The 17,007-nt window shown below is 39.5% G+C and overlaps 1 protein-coding gene across 1 annotated transcript in view; it reads right to left on the minus strand.

Moving 5' to 3' along the window:
• Positions 1–4,768: 4,768 nt before the first annotated feature.
• arhgef9a (Cdc42 guanine nucleotide exchange factor (GEF) 9a) overlaps positions 4,769–17,007 on the minus strand; it is a 138,875-nt gene continuing 126,636 nt past the window's right edge. The window contains exons 8-9 of the mRNA XM_048605521.1: positions 9,733–9,801; positions 4,769–5,235 (exon numbers count right to left, since the gene is read on the minus strand). Coding sequence (XP_048461478.1) covers positions 5,054–5,235; positions 9,733–9,801 — 251 coding nt within the window. The 3' untranslated portion in view covers positions 4,769–5,053. The remainder of the gene's footprint in view (positions 5,236–9,732; positions 9,802–17,007) is intronic.

Consider the following 17,007-nt stretch of genomic DNA (forward strand, 5'->3'; position numbering starts at 1 on the left):
AATATGGTAGTGAGAATCATATTTCTATATTGAACATGGTTCATTTGGACATGCACATCAATCACAAGAAAGTCCTATTTATTTTAAGACAGTAGAGGCTGCTTAGGTTGTATTATTATAACAGTAATTTGACATTGCAGTTAGTGTCACTTTAGGTTGCCAGTTCAAGGAGATGGCTTTGCTCAGACCATTTCGCAACAATACACGTGAATGGATAATTTACAAATCCAGTGTCTTTAACTACACAACATGTAGTAAAAAGGTAAGAGTTTATAACTTAACCATTAGTCTTGTTCAATACAATAATTCTAACTGACTTGGCCTTTTAAAGAATTGTTCCTGCACCTTGTAACCCTAATTACTTTATAACTGTTTTCAGAAATAAAAGATCTGTTTAATGATAATTCTTCTGCCTGAATTTGTGAATTATTAGGGGATGCTGCTTTCCAAATTTCACATCTCTCTGTCTACTGACTGCCACCTCCACCCACCCCTACCACCCCCCGAACTTGTTATTTAATTTGTTCACATGTTCAGTCTTCTGTTTATGTGAATTGGCAGCGTTCAGAATTGATTCTCGATAGTGCTGCACTGACAATATTGAGATAATGGTATCATGTTTTCAAACATCAGACATTTCTTGTATGAGACTATAAACCAAGAAAGAAAATTTGGCAGTTTTACCTTTAGTTCCACAGGAACTGGAAGGTGGAGACACTCCCATGCAAGTTAATTTGAAGTTTTTTTTTCATAACAGTAACTCTGCTGCTACACAGAATGTGTGTCAATGATTTGCATAAAATCATGGAAACATTTTATATTGATTTATGTCTGCATGTTTGTGTAAATGCCATGTATGGCATTTTTCTAGTGTCAAGATTGGACAGAGTATTATGATGTACATAGTTCTAGATGACCCAAGAGCAACTGTACAATACAGTATGATACGGGAAGCTGCTATCACCTGTTTGGAAGATGCAACTTTGATCCATTATGTTAACACAATGAAGCAAAATTGAAGGATTTTCTTTGTGACAATTTGGTACAATAATGGTTTGTAATGGCATCACTTATATGCTTACAAGCATGGAATACTTTGCCCTGAGACAGTTTGATCAAAAAAAATGCTTCTGACTTCTTTTAGTTGACCTCATAAGCATGGATGACTACACTTGAAGTGAGGCAAAGTTAGCTGGGTGTAGAAATTATAAACTTGGGCTGGATATTATGTGCCCCTACTGGGTGTGTTTTCAGCCTGAGGGGTACGTGAAATAGTTTGGATGGCCATCCCAACAATGTTCCACCCACCCCAGCTCAACCCCATCATTGAGAGGCTGCTGAAGTCAAAAGTTTGTTCACCATATAACAATAAATACAAGATCATTTGTGTTAGTGAAAAGCTCAATCAACCTCCAATATGACCCTGCACGTGCAGTAATAAGTTTGGAAATGGGCAGGCAGGTGAGTAGTGGTAGCCCTTTCATTTTGAAGTTTTAAAATGACAGGAAGGCATATAAAATCTTTGGAGGGTGCTTTTTGTTCATCAAGGCTGCCACCACCCCCTGATTCGAGAATAACTTCCCCACTTTGTTCCTACCTGCTATACTTCAAACCCAACCTATACTCTCATGGTGTCACTCCATAAGGTCACAAACACTTCTCTTTTCAATATCTCTGGATTTGCCTCACTTTGGTACATAGTTCTCTTTCGCAGACTTTCCTGGAGTTTTGGTGGTGCCCACCACTGAGCTTTGCCAAATCTGATGGAGTTGCTGCAGAACCAAATTCCCAGAGGGTGGAACTTCTTCTCCAGTGAGAGACCAAAATCCGACTCCCCAGCACTACAGGTTTCTGCAGCATGTTAGGGATGCAGGATGGCCTTTTTTTTTCGTCCATTGGCTCGCAGCAGACTTTTCTTGCAGGTGGGGTGAGCAGTCTCTGACTCCACCACACCTCCACCTTAACTTTCTGGACATCTCATTTCATATTCAAACAAAGAGCAAGCACTTAATTCAGTTTAAAATACCTTCAACAATTTTTTTTTATTCTCAGAACATTGCAAGTATTATTGATGGACCATGTACTTGAGGGTTTAGCGGTCTTCAACTTCATTGGTAAAAGGTTATTCTTCACAGAAGAACCTGGTCAATGAGTGTCAGCAGATTAATCTGCTCTTATCTGATCTCTGCATATGTGCACCTTCTCACAAATATTACAGGGTAGAGTTCAATGGTGGGAGCCCAAAGTTGATGAGATCAGTTTTCACATTCTAATTGATGACCTAAATAATGTCAGTCAGTACAGACCAACAATCAAAACTGTGTATGGCATAGTATTTCACTGGTTGAAATTTTACCTATTAGACCATGGAGGGAAACCTATAGCTATAACTAAACCTATCTTCTGCGTGAGGGTGACAGATAATTTTTATTTTTCTTTTTTAAGAGTGGTGGATAAGTTCAGCAAAAAGTGCAATGATAGCTTATCAATATCTATCAAATCATCAGTGGCAACCAGTCTCCATCCCTGTAAACATGATAAGTGATAACTTCATTATGCTATTTATCATAATAGTTCTGGTTGGCCCAGCACTAGCTCTCCTTTTCTTTACTGGACCATATTGCACTCCTATCTGTTCATGCTGCATTCCAATCCAACACTGAGACCACTGACTTGTGGTACATAAGGGGTGCTTACTTTGCTCATGGTTTTGAATTTAGATCTCATTTGGCTTTCTGGGCAATGCAGATCAATTGGTTACTTATTGCAAAGAGCATGAACTAGCAAGATCAGTGTTCTGGCCAATATTCCCCTGAGAAACCTCCTGTCCAGTGCCCTAGTCAAGTGACAAAAATGGAGGGCCTTAAATGCAAATGCACAGGCATGATTTGAGCCATTCTACGTCACCATTTGACCATATGCTAAATAAAAAAGCAAAGACTGTGTTTGCTTGCCCTCAGAATACAGCAGCACAGAAGCCTTGGCCTTATTCTTCATATTGTTTAAAGCTCTCCTAGTTTGTGTTACAATGTCAATCTCCAATTTCGATCGGTAGTTTCACATTTGTTCCAACTATATTTGAACAGTATCTGATATCCTTACCAATGCAGTCATATACTGAAAATCATCAGAAAAAAAGCTGGATTAGTGGAACTATGTACCAGTCCATCACTAGTTTATATGGCACGTCATTCTGAAATTTACCTGAGCAAAGAGCTTGAATATGGTTGGCCAAATATCACAGCAATTACAATGAAACTAAGTAACTTGGGATTTAATAATTCAATAATTAAAAACAAAATAAAAGCAAGCCACTAAATTTCCTAAATGGATCACAATAACATATACCTGAAGGACCTATCTTCAGTTTGAGAAAATACCTTCTTGATTAAACAGGTTTTTAGCTAATTACTTTAGTTACAGGGCACCAACAACCTTTATGTAGCGCTAGCACAGAATGAGCAATCTGTCAGTTGATGGTGATTGACCCTCATTTAGCTAAGTGCCTGTGTATTGAATCATATACTAACTAGGTTTTCTTTGTTGAATTTATTTCTATATTTTTGGCACTATTTTAATAAATATTTAATTATTTAGATTGTTAGAAAATAATATCTAGCTATGATTATTGGAAAAGTAGCTCTGTAATTCTATAAAAATGTTCATTATTATTTCAAAAGATTGGCTATTTCACCATTTTTATACTACGTATTATATCATCAAGTGCATTGGAAATGCAAAATAATGAAATTTTAGCACATCACAAAACAAATGCTTACATCACTTGTGGCACAAAACATTTTTGTAGGACAATATTTAAAGATAACTTAACTCCTTAATCTGTAATGACTCCTTCAATAACATAGTTTGTGATCTACTGTGTAGTGCACTGTTTAATCCACAGAGCTCCACTGAATTGCAAACATTTCAGTTAAAATAGTCCAGAGATATTGTAAAGTTACCACATCATATCAATCTGATGGTTCAATCAGATGCTGTTCCTGTGGAAGTGCTGGCAAATGTCCAAAAATAGTAAGAAAGGATAAACTGACTACTGAAATGACTTGTTGATGTTACACCACATCTTCCAACACAATATAAAATGCAATTGGATCAGTTGTTGAGCCTTATTAACTATTAAGTATAACGCTGTAACAAATGTGTATTAAAACATAGCAAATATTGTTAATCATATTAAACAATTAATTTTATGGTCAAAACATAATAATTATATATCCATCGTGTTGAACAATTTTTTGTATTAAGGAATAAAATTGGCTTTTAACCAGTTAAGTACAGAGATAGTGAAGAAGTGGTCCTGTCAGTTAAATCTTATCTTGTGAATAACTACAAACCCCATGAGTAGCATTAGAAATGTTGTCTTAACATAATGACTAGTAGTCCAATGTTCTCAAACTCTTATGTCTTCAAATGGAGTTTGGGATTGTTCACTTGGTATAACATGTCATCTACATGGATATATAATAAATCATCAAAAGTGTGGCTACATTGTTTGTTATTAAAACATCTGTAGTAGCTTATGTAGAACTAATCAAGCAATAAAACATTCACACTTCAGTACATATGTAATAAGCTTTTAGAATAACAGAAGCAAGATATATGTACATACACACACACACACACACACACGCTCACTCACATATATATTACATGAATATATACACATAGATATATGTGTTTGTGTGTGTGTGTGCGCATGTGTGTTTGTGTACACCTGCATTACAGTGCACTGAAGAGCACACCTAAGTTCACATAATCACAAACGAAATAATGCAATGAAGTTTGAGTCTGAATTTCAGTATTCCTTTCTGACCTTCTGTTGTCACACTGTATGTTTTTTGAACAGTTGAACCCACATTAAGAAATAATTAGCTAAAATGTTGCTTTGAACCAAGGCTCAGCAGGGAAGATGTCAGCGGATGGTTTAATCACCTATATCCATGATCCAAACATTGTTTGTTGGTCCACATTTTGTTTTTAACTGCCAGGAGAAATCGACAAGGGCTAGGTCCTCCCATAATAACATGGCCTATTACTTTTTAAATGGTGCTAACCTACTGAAGTTCTGCCAGAATGGAGACTGGCTGCGTTTGGGCTCCGTTAGTTCATACATTGACCCCTGAGGGATACCATCAGTGAGCATGAAGTTTCTCTGGTGGACAGGATCCGGGGGTGCTGGGTATGAGGGAGGTAATGACCTTGTGTAGTTCACTCCTGAAATGAGAGAAAAAAGCATTAGGCTATATTACAAATTATACTGAATTCTCTTAAGAGTACAATATCAAAAACCTAGCCAAACATGTATTTAGAATGACAACTGTAAGACCATTGAAAAGTGTTTTTACTTCACACCAAAGTTACTTATGACGTGAATGTAACTTGGATCAAGTGTTATGGCTTTACATGTAATAATTACACCATAGAAAGAGACTACAGACCCATTGAATCTGTGCTGTATCTCTAAGTGCAATTTATCTACACCCCACGCCCCCACACTTTCCCTGTAGTCCTGAAATTTTTTTTTCTTGTTGTGTGCTTTTCTGATTCTCAGTTGAAAGTCATGACTACCTTCACCACAGTCCCAGCAAACTAATGTATCAGGTGAAGAAATGCAATAAAAAACACAATACGACCTAAATTGATTTCATGGTACATGTATGTGAAAACATACTGTGCAGTAAATAAGGCTGGTGAATTGCAGGCACAGTAGCTGTGAAGAAATTTTGAAGAAGAGTCATTCTAGACTTGAAACATTAGCTCCGTTTCTCTCTTCACAGAGCTGTCAGACCGGTTGAGTTTCTCAAGCAGTTTCTGAACTTGTTTCAGATTTCCAGATCTGCATTTCTTTGTTTCTTATTTAGTGTTAAACACACTTGCTCTGTGTAGTTAGGACTCAGTTAGAAAGCTGTGCAATCAGATCTCCGGAAAAGGTTCTAGGAGTCAGTAGATACCCAAGTGTTATAGTAAAGCTCAAAAGAAGCAGTGTGTCACTAATATAGCTTTCCAAAACTTACCAAAATCGGCCAAGCATTATTGTCGTCTCAATCTTACAGAGGAATACCCAGGTAGACTATCAATGACCTCCTCTACTCCACTAGGCTCAGTGATACCATCTAGTGTGTGCTACCTTACACTCACTATCGCTACTGCACCCACCTGCCACCAAGGCTCATGTACTCCCACTCTCACTCTCTCATGCACATGGTCTTTCACTCACTTTCATGCCTCCGAGCCCCCATGTATTAACTCTTCTTGGCCTCTATGCTGCCTCTTTATTCAGTTGGGTCACCTCACCAACTTACCCCCACCACTACTGACAGCAATGGCACCAACTTTCATCTCAACTTTGTTCTCATTGCAGGTGAAACTGCCCATAATAGGGACAAAAGAACCACAATGGGAGAAAGGGCTCCAGATATTCAGCTTCTCACTTCGTATAAAGAGAGGATCTTGGCTGTTGCTGGCAAGGACTGGGATTGCCTCGTGGAGACATTGAAATATCATGTGCCAGCAACCAAGTAAGAAGCATTGTCCCTTGTTGTGCTGATCTCTCATTACCCCCACTGTGAATGTGTTATAGTCATACAGTCATGCAGCATGGAAACAGACCCTTCAGTCCAACTCATCCACCCTGACCAGACATCCCAATCTAACCTAGTCCCATTCACCAGCATTTGGCCCATATCCCTCTAAACCCTTCCTATTCATATACCAGGTGCCTTTTAAACTGTACCCGCCTCCACCACTTGCTCTGGCAACTTGTTCCATACATGCACCACCCTCTGTGTGAGGAAGTTACCCCTCAGGTCCTTTTTAAAATTTTTCCCCTCTCAACTTAAACATGTGTCCTCTAGTTTTGGACTCCCCCACCCTAGGAAAAGACCTTGGCTAGTCACCCTATCCATGACTCTCATGATTTTATATACCTCTATAAGGTCATTCCTCAGTCTCCAACAATCCAGAGAAGAAAGCCCCAGCTTACTCAGAGTCTCTCCCTGTAGCTTAAACCCTCCAGTCCTGGCAACATCCTTGTAAATCTTTTCTGCACACTCTCAAGTTTAACAACATCCGTTCTATAGAAGGGCCCCAGGAATTGTACGCAGTATTCTAAAAGTGGCCTCACCAATATCCTGTCCAGCTGCAACATGATGCCCCAACTCCTATACTCAATGTTCTGACCAATGAAGGCAAGTGTGCCAAATGTCTTCTTCACCACCCTGTCTACTTGTGACCACACTGTCAAGGAACTATGCACTTGCATCCTTCGGTCTCTTTGTTTCGCAACATTCCCCAGGGCCTTACAATTAACTGCATAAGTCCTGCACTGGTTTCCCTTACCAAAATGCAACACCTCACATTTATCTGAATAAAACTCTATCTGCTACTCCTGGGCCCATTGGCCCATCTGATCAAGGTTCAGTTGTACTTTGAGATAGCCTTCTTTACTCTCCACTGCACCACTTATTTTGGCGTCATCAGCAAATGTACCAACTATAATTCCCATATTCACATCCAAATCATTTACATATATAATGAAAATCTTAACTTGCCAGAATATCCCCTCCTTGTTTACGACATATTCTCTCTTTTATTTCCTGCAGGTACAAGCAGTGTTAGCATAGCCTCTGCATTTAAGAAGGCATTCCTGCAATATATCTCCTGCCCCAGCTGTGAGTAAGGGAGCACAGATGTCTCAGGGACAGTGCTGACAATGTTGCCTTCTGCACCCTCAGCCAGCTTAGACACTCATACTCCTGTGGGCATTTTAGCTAGATTAGAGATGGGAGCACCTGCTGGTGAGCACATCACTGCCATGGATTTTCAGTTTGTCAAGGGAGAAATGCTGCGGTTGCAGGCACTCAGAGAACTGTCAGGTACCAGGCACCTGCTCAGTCCCAGGCAAGAAAGAAACCAATGCTTCTGGCAATTTGTGACATCATAAAATGCACAAGTAGACACAGGAACAGTGGGCACATTTACTGTGGTCACTGAGCAACCTGACACAAAGGTGGCATGACTGCAGTAATGCCTACTGCCTCAGCCACATAAATATCTGGCTGCCAACATGGACAGGTTGGTAACTGCCATAGACAGCCAGGTCCAGCACTCTATGTATCTGCTGAATATGCACACAGACTTACACTTCATCGTTCTAACCATTGTGCTTAGCATCAATAGCAAGGTGACAGGGAAATGAGGAACCTTGATTTCACTCTACGGTGCCCCTTCCCAACAAGGAGACAGAAGGATGCCAGTAAGAGGAGGAACCACATACAAGTCACCCAAAAGTCTCCTTTCAGGACACTCTAGAGGAAGCCAAGCATCCAGTTGCACCTTGTCTCCACCCTCAGCCCTGAGGTTTTCAAGCCGAAGAGGAACACCAGCCTCTGAGCAGGACACACTCAGAAGTCTTGGCCCCCAAGATGCAAAGGCCCTGGGGTCACCCAACCAAAGCTCCAATGCCAGTGGGTCAGTAGGACAGGCCCACTCTACCCCTGCTTTGGACTCTGGGAATGCATCAAGATGTAATGGGAGGAAAAGAAAGAAGAAGACCTTCTGAGGGCATGTAGGAGTCACATCCTTATAAATATGTTAACATTTTTTTTAAAATGGGTGAGTAGAAGTCTACTACAATACTGAAAGTTCAGAGCCAAGCCATCCTTGGTGCTACATGATGTTTTATGATCCAAGTTGTGACGTGAGCAACTCTTTTACAATGTGCAGGATATGGGTACTTAGAAGATGATGACTACTTTGGCAGCTTTTCCAAGCCACAGATCATTGCTTAGGGGTCTCAGCCATTATGGGCATTGATTCTTGATTTGTGTGATGTGTTCAAAAGTATTCATGGCAGGGATGTGGTCTGGACACAATAGGTTAATGCCCAAGTTTTACACATTATGTAGTGCTTGCAAGTCCATTTCAGTTTTACAGTATGGGCGTACATGTGTACTGTTATTGTGCTTTGGATGGGCTCACGTCACTCAACATTGAAGCCTCTCCTTCAAGGAAAGAAACATCAACCCCTCCCATTTTGGGTGCGGTGACAGCCATTTTTAGCTTCATCGGACTATCAGCACAATGGGGGGGGGGGGGGGGGAACAGCTGTCACTCTCACACTGTGAATCTGCCACTCAAAATCTTATTCACAGTGAATCCTCAAACGTAGACATTCCATTTTGATTTCTGTCCCCATCAACCTCACAGGCTTTGAACTTTTCCACGTTCCCATCCAAACCGTCTCTCTAAATTTTGTATCCCAGCTGCACCTGTCCAGCCCCAGGCACATTGAGTAAACATGCCAGATATTGTAGTTCCCCCATGTTAATAACTGTCAATGACCAACTCCACCACACTCTCCCACCTCATATTACCCCTTTCCTTTACATGTTTTATTGTTCCTCCCACTTTTATATTGAGTTGTCTGACTTCACAATTGTAATCCTCTCTGCATCCTAACATGCCGCCCCAAAGTGCATAACTCAGTTTCCTAGCATTCCTCCCACAGTAGTGGTCTATGATTATACCACCATGTCCTCCCAACTTATTGTGAATACACCCCAAGGATTGCCTGTGACTTCTCAAGTTACTTAAATAGACAGACAGAAAGAGGAGGGACCAGACTCCTGACCGAATCTCACCCTAATAGTTAACTCGGCTTCCCTAACATTGCCTGTACAATGAAGGACAAATGCAAATACATACACTCACCTTTCTGTTTGCTGACTTTTCTTACAGTCATTGCAGCTTGTCTCTTCTGATACTCCGAGATTTCAAATCCTAAAAAGCAGTTCAATAAATGAAATATATTCCACTTCAAAGCATTTTTAAAAAAATGTGTTTTCATCTAAGTGACTCATCTCAATGCTGGTGGAATAATTAGTTTGTACTTAAGTGCCAGTTACAACCATTCTCAGGTAAGGAATGATTGATGCAGGATAAAACTGCAATAATCTAATCTCTAACCTCAGAATGGGAACTCTTATTGCTTGAACATGGTATATTCTTTTCCTGTTAGATCAGCAAGTCATATAACCCTTCTAAAAGAGATTGCCAAACTTGCATGGAATGTTGAAACTGCCCAAAATTCTCTGAGGTAAGAAGATTTGCAATAAGCATAACATCAACAGTCATCCATCCTGAGGACACATAAAAAAAACACAAGCACAGTGGGTAACGTGACAATTAGAGTGAACTGGTGTGAAGACCAATTAAGACCTGGTTCCCAGACTCATTTAAAACAATCAGCTTTGTATAGCAATGGGAGGACAGTAGTGTTGATATCCTGCATCCAAGCAAATATTGCGATTCTGTAAACTCTTCTATAACCTCTGAAATCTACGTGCTGCAGGTGTATTGTAGATACGTTAGTAACTATTTTTAAAATAATGTGAACAGATAGTATAGATCTATACTTCTTTGTTATATTTCACAGAATCTGAGTGTTGCTGACAATACCAGCTTTTGTTGCTCATTCCCAAGTGTCTTACACATCCGTTTCAGTGAACAGTTAGGAAGTAATTTTATTGCTATGGCTCTGGAATCAAATTTCAGCCAAACCGAGCAAGGATGGCCAATTTTCTTCCATAGAGAGCATTTGTCATCCAGATGGGCTTGACTCAGTGCATGCATTTGTTGGGTGAGAAAACGTCTTTAATTTGCACCTAATTTGCAATTAATAAAATTTGCAGTTTAAAGTTCTAAAGTTGTAAGCTTTGAACAGGTTTATTTTTAATAAATGGAGTGAGAGAGCAACTTAACAAAAAACTGGCTGACTCTGGATCCTCTTTAACTGAGTGAGCTAGGTCCTTTGAATTGGGAGCATATATAAGTACTCAACTTGGTGTGAGTTAGCACCTGAGTGTGACTTACTACAGGGCACCAGAGTTGAGCATCTCAAGGAGGATGGAGAAAGGCGTTTAGCTGCTTTTTCCTCAACAAAATAGCTGATTGGAGAGTAGAACTGGTGGCTTTTCCTAGTTTTAAACTAAAAATATGATATTTAATTCCTGCTTAGCTGTCTAGTCATTTATTCCCCTATTTCTTAAAAATAGCTCATTAGCTACAAGATTGAGACTAGTGCATAAAAATGCAACAAAAATAAAATAAATTGTAAAGAGTGAAGATACTTGAATGATTTGATGAATAACTAATATAAAATATGATAGAGATGGTGGGTTGGTTCATGTGTTATAGCTGCAGCATGTAAACTCTGCTGGACCCTAAGGTGATCCACAGTGAACACATTTTAGTAAGTGTTTGCAACTCAAGCAACTTCAGATACAAATTGAAGTGACGGAGTTTGAGCTGTAGATATTCATCTGTATCAGGGAGGAGAAAACACAAGCATGGTCAGTATAGCTTTGTGAAGGGCAATCCAAATTTATTAGAGTTCCTTGAGGAGGCAACAAGCACAATAAATAAAGGGGAACCAATGGATGTAATATATTTGGATTTCCAAAAGGTCTTCAAAAATGTACCACACATAAGGCTACTTACTAAGAGCTTGTGGTGTTGGAGTAGTGGTGTTGGGACAATGGAGGTATTTTCAGGATAAGAACCTGTAACTAGTGGAGTGCCACAAGGATAAGTGCTAAGGCCATAATTATTATCAATATTAATTACTTGGATGACAGAAGTGAATGTACAGTCACTGAGTTTTCAGGTGACAGAAAAATAGTTGAGAAAGCAAGTAGCGAGAACGACACAAAGAGTGTGTAGAGAGACATAGAAAGTTGAGTGCATGGTTGAAAGCTTGGCAGTTGGAATGTAATGTAGGAAAATTTGAGGCACTTCAGCAGTGACAATAGAATGAATATTATTTAAATGAGAAACATTGCAAAAGCACAGGGAAGTCTTGCTGAAGCTATATAAAGCTCTACTCAGACCAAAATCAAACAAGAACAGAAATTGTTGGAGAAACTCAGCAGGTCTAGCAGCGTCTGTGGAGAGAAAAGACAGTTTATGTTTCAAGTCTGGTGATGTTTCTTCAATTCTAGTCAAATCAAACCAGGAATACTGTAAACAATTTTTCTTCCCTTGTCTAAGCAAAGATATGCTGATATCGGAGGCAGTCCTAAGAAGCTTCACTAGGTTCTATCCCGGTATGGAGGGTTTTTTTTAAACAGGAGAATTAAAGTAGGTTGGGCTTGTACTCGTTGAAATTTAGAAGAACTAGAGTCAACCTTTTTGAAACATATAAGTTTCTTACAGGGCTTTCCAACTTGGATATGGAGAGGTTGTTTCTTCTTGTGGGAGAGATTAAGATCAAAGGACATAATTCCAGAGTAAGGGATCTCCCATTTAATACAGAGATAAAGAGGAATTTATTCTCTCAGAGGGTAGTGAATCTGTGGAATGCTTTACTGCAGAGGGCACTTTTAAATGTATTCAAAACTGAGATAGACAGATATTTAATCAGTTAGGGAATCAAGAGTTATTGGGGGATACAACAGAAAGCAGGAGTGGAAGATTTTCAGATTAGCCATGATCTCATTGAATGGAGGATCAGACTCAAAGGTCAAATGGCTTACTTCTGTTCGTACATCTTAAGCTCTCACAGGTGTTTATGATATCTGATGATCACTGCCATTCTAACATTCATAGTGAAAACATAGTGCAATTGTATTGATGAAGCTGTGTAGAACTTTGTTTTCCTCCCTCTAACTGCAAGGAAAATGTCTAATATTCTCAGAGATCTAACGGAGAGATTTTCTTTTCTATCACTAGAAGCATAAATATACCTTAGCATAGTGTCTTAGCTCTTTCTAAAATATTTAAGATGTGGAGGTGCTGGTGTTGGACTGGGGTGGACATATTCAAAAGTCACATGATGTCAGGTTATAATCCAACAGGTTTATTTGGAATCACAAGCTTTCATAGCGCTGCCCTTTTGTCAGGTGCAGGCACCTCACTTCACCTGACGAAGGGGCAGCACTCCAAAAGCTTTTGATTTCAAATAAACCCGTTGGACTATAACCTGGTGTCATGTGACTTCTGGCCTAAACATTTTAAAGTTTAGAAAGTAGTTTTTACACTCTTCTGTCTTCTGTACGTGCACTGCTATGTGTAGAATTGAATGATATATTCTGGGAAAATTACAAATTCAATTCAGCCTGTCCTTGTTAGCTGATCTCAGTGAAAGTGATGGATTTTTTAAATGTTTATTCATGGGATGTAGGTGTTGCTGGTTAGGTCAGGATTTATTGACCCTTCCTCATTGCCCTTGAGAAGGCTGTGGTGAGTTGTTTCCTCATCAACAGCAATTAGGGAGGGACAATAAATGTAAACCTATCCAGCAACTCCTTACTCCCATGAATGCACGAAAAAAGTGGCCTCATCATCTCACAAATATGAAAAATTAAATTAGGATTCCTGTTCCTTATCACCATTCAAAGACTTCTGCTGAAAAATACGTGAATGCCAGAGAAGGACAAGATTAGTTTTAACTCTAAATCTATCAGAATGAATTGAGAGATTTATTCCATGATCTGAGGTTTGGCAATGCAGCATAACCTTTGGGACTTTAAGCCCCTGGGTGTAAGCTCATGAAATATCTCTGAAACAGTTATAATCATGTCTGATAACAGAATAGCTGCTGTCTGCTTTTTGGCATTTTCCTTATGTTTTGTGGTGCCCAGCTGCAGTGAGATGGCACATTGCCAAAATTACAGGAAACCCACCTCATTGGATACTCAACCTACGAAGTTCAGCTGTATGATTAGGAGGCTTCATGAGAATATTCTGTACAGTGGTTCAAATCTGGCCCTGAATTTTTGAAATAAATTGCACTGAAGTTAAACTTGTTTTTTATTTCCTCCGGCTTCTAGGAAACTGGTCAGGGTGGACCACAGTACATATATTGGGATTCAAATATTAAACAACCTAAAATAATAGTTCACGAACATTGGTTTGGCCATGTTTGGAGTACTGCGTGCAATTCTGGTCTCCCTCCAATAGGAAGGATGTTGTCAAACGAGAAAATTTTGAAAAGTGATTTACAACGATGTTGCTGTGTTTGGAGGGTTTGAGAGAAAGGGAGACAGTGATAGGCTGGGGCTATTTTCCCTGGAGCGTCGGAAGTTTTGGGGTGACCTTATAGAGGTTTATAAAATCATGAGGGGCATGGACAGGGTAAATATTCAAGCTCTTTTCCCCATGTTGGGAGAGTCCAAAACGAGAGGGCAGAGGTTTAAGGTGATAGGGGAAAGATATAAAAACGACCTAAGGGACAAGTCTTTCATGCTGAGGCTGGTGCGTATATGGAATGAGCTGCCAAAGGAAATGCTGAAGGCTGGTATGATTACAACATTTCAAAGGCATCTGGATGGATATATGAATAGAAAGAGTTTAGAGGGATATGGGCCAAATGCTGTCAAATGGGTCTAGATTAATGTAGGATATCTGGTCAGCATGGACGTGTTGGACTGAAGGGTCTGTTTCCATGCTATATATCTCTATGACTCTATAACTCATATGAAGCATGAACTAATTTCTGCCATTGTATATGAATAGAGAATTATAAGTGTAATAACGAGTCTGTGACTTGCTTCTGTTAGAACAAAAGATGGTCGTTAACTTGACACTGTCTACTAAATAAAGTGGCTTTAGACATTTTGCAGTATATTAAATGGTGTTAATTTCATCATAGACATTCCAAACTATGCAGCAGTCTTCCTCAACAATTGGCATACAATGGCAGCCAAGCAAACTTTTTAATGCTACTTGCTTTGACATATCCTCACATATAGTTAAAGGTCATTCAGTCCTGCTCAGTAATTAGACCCAGTCTACAGTAATATACTTTAATTAAAGGAGAAAACATGGGCTGTGCCTATTTTTAGGGCCAAAGTATTTTTTGTGGATGATTTACTGTAATAGTACTTTGTGTCATGAGAACGGATCAGAATCCCTATATACTTGTAACTTTTAATACCAAAATATATATATATTTTAAAAGAGTACTACTACAACCAGAAAAGATAGTGGATGTAAACTCACTGCTGGCAAAGTCTTTCTCTGTGGATACCTGTAGGGTATCAGGGAAATTTCAAGAACAGAGAGAGAAACGTAACAGGAAAAGATAATCATGGGGCTGACTATTGTTTTCCTCTCAGTAGAAAGCCACCTATTGAAGGCATGTTTTTGTGTTTTGCTGTTTCAGAAATATACAAAAACAGCAGTGAAAAACTGGCTGTAACCCTGGCCTGTGGAAGAAACTATACTACTGAAGCAGCTGAAGTGAACTGAGGCACCTATGTTTACTAATCAGGGTTCAAGCACCAGTGTTCTGTGAAGGTTAGAGTTGAAGACCCAGTCACCAGTTACCCCTACATTGCAAGGTAAAATTGTTCTCACACTCCGAGTGTGAGAAGCCAACTAGTTAGCAAGTCAGCCAAAAGGAAACAGCACTTTGAGAGCTCGTTCATTGTGAATGTTGCTACCAAACCACATTTAAAAAGGAAATAGGACAAAAAAGGATTTCAACAAACTGTAAAGCCCAAGAATCCTGAAATCAACTGTTCAATTATCAATAGTTCACAATCTACTCTTCCTAAACCATCCAGAGAGACTGATCTATATATATTATAACTGTTATCTTTATTTCAGACTCCCTGCCTATTCCTATTTTCATGTATGTGTGTTGCATTATTTCCTGTTTTTGTTTAGTAACTAATAGACTCAATTTTTTGTTAACTCAAGAAAGCCTGGTTAAATCAGCTTCTTTTTTTAAACATAAATTCATTTGTTCTAGGTGAAAGACACCCACAATGGAGGGATCTTTTAAAACTTAACCTTGATGCAGCCAACCGAGGGAAGGTGGGGTAGTGGTGGGCTTTGGGAAATGAATAAGGAAGGGGAGCTCGTTAAGCACAGCAGGTCAGACAGCATCAGAGGAGCAGGCTGAAACCCAAACGTTGACTTTCCTGCTCCTCTGATGCTGTCTGACCTGCTGTGCTTTTCTAGCCTCACACCTATAGATTCTGGCTTCCAGCATCTACAGTCCTTAGTGTCTCCAGGGGCGCTAGTTAACCCCTCTTCACCGAGGAGTTAAACTATTGGGGTATCAGGCTGGAAGTGTACCAAGTTGTGGAACCTTGCCCAGGGAGTCTTTGTAACATACGGGATACATACTTAATGTCATAAGAATCACTTCAATCTCAGCACCTTCATCCACATAAGCAATGGAAAGGGCTCTACCCATTCTCAGCACACTTGTGGTTTCAATTCTTCACATTTGATCCATACATAAAAACCTAAAATAACCTGTTTGGGAACCAATACCTGTAATATTTATTTTATGGGCACCATAACCAGTAACCTAGCCACTATAACCAGTCACACTGCTGCTGTGATCATTAATACAGGGCTCATGATCCTTATTATTGGCATCACAACTGGTGATATTTGTGAATTATTCTGATATAATGCTCTCCAAGTATCATAGTATTCTGGTTTTGTACCAGTATCAGTGCGCCTGGTTTTTTCCTTGACTAACTCTAGTAGGTTAATTTTTATTTTCCTAGTGACTGCTAGACAACATTTGATATCTGTGGGCGAACTCCTCCAGTACTCTGGACAGCTCTTATTGCAATTTATACTGTAATCCCTTTCACATAACAATGCCTTCAGGTAGCTTTACTTATTCAACCTGGCAGTCATCTCCTGCTCCACTTTCCAACACTTGTGGTTCTTGGCAGACAAGCTACTCCTTATAAATCACGTAAAGCCCACTCAATTGATCAAATGGGTCAATGGGCTGAAAAATAGTAGATGGAATTCAATCTGGATAAATGTGAGCTGTTGCATTTTGGTACAACAAGGGTAGGGCTTATACAATTAAGGGTAGTGCCTTGGGTAGAACAGAGGGACCTAGGGGTGCAGGTACATAATTCTTTGAAGTTTGCATCACGTATAGACAGGATGGTTAAAAAGGCGCTTGGCATGCTTGCCTTCATTGCTCAGTCCTTTGAGTATAGGATATGG

The sequence above is a fragment of the Rhincodon typus genome, chromosome 14 (genome assembly GCF_021869965.1).
Source record: "Rhincodon typus isolate 14 chromosome 14, sRhiTyp1.1, whole genome shotgun sequence".
Classification (NCBI taxonomy): Eukaryota; Metazoa; Chordata; class Chondrichthyes; order Orectolobiformes; family Rhincodontidae; genus Rhincodon; species Rhincodon typus.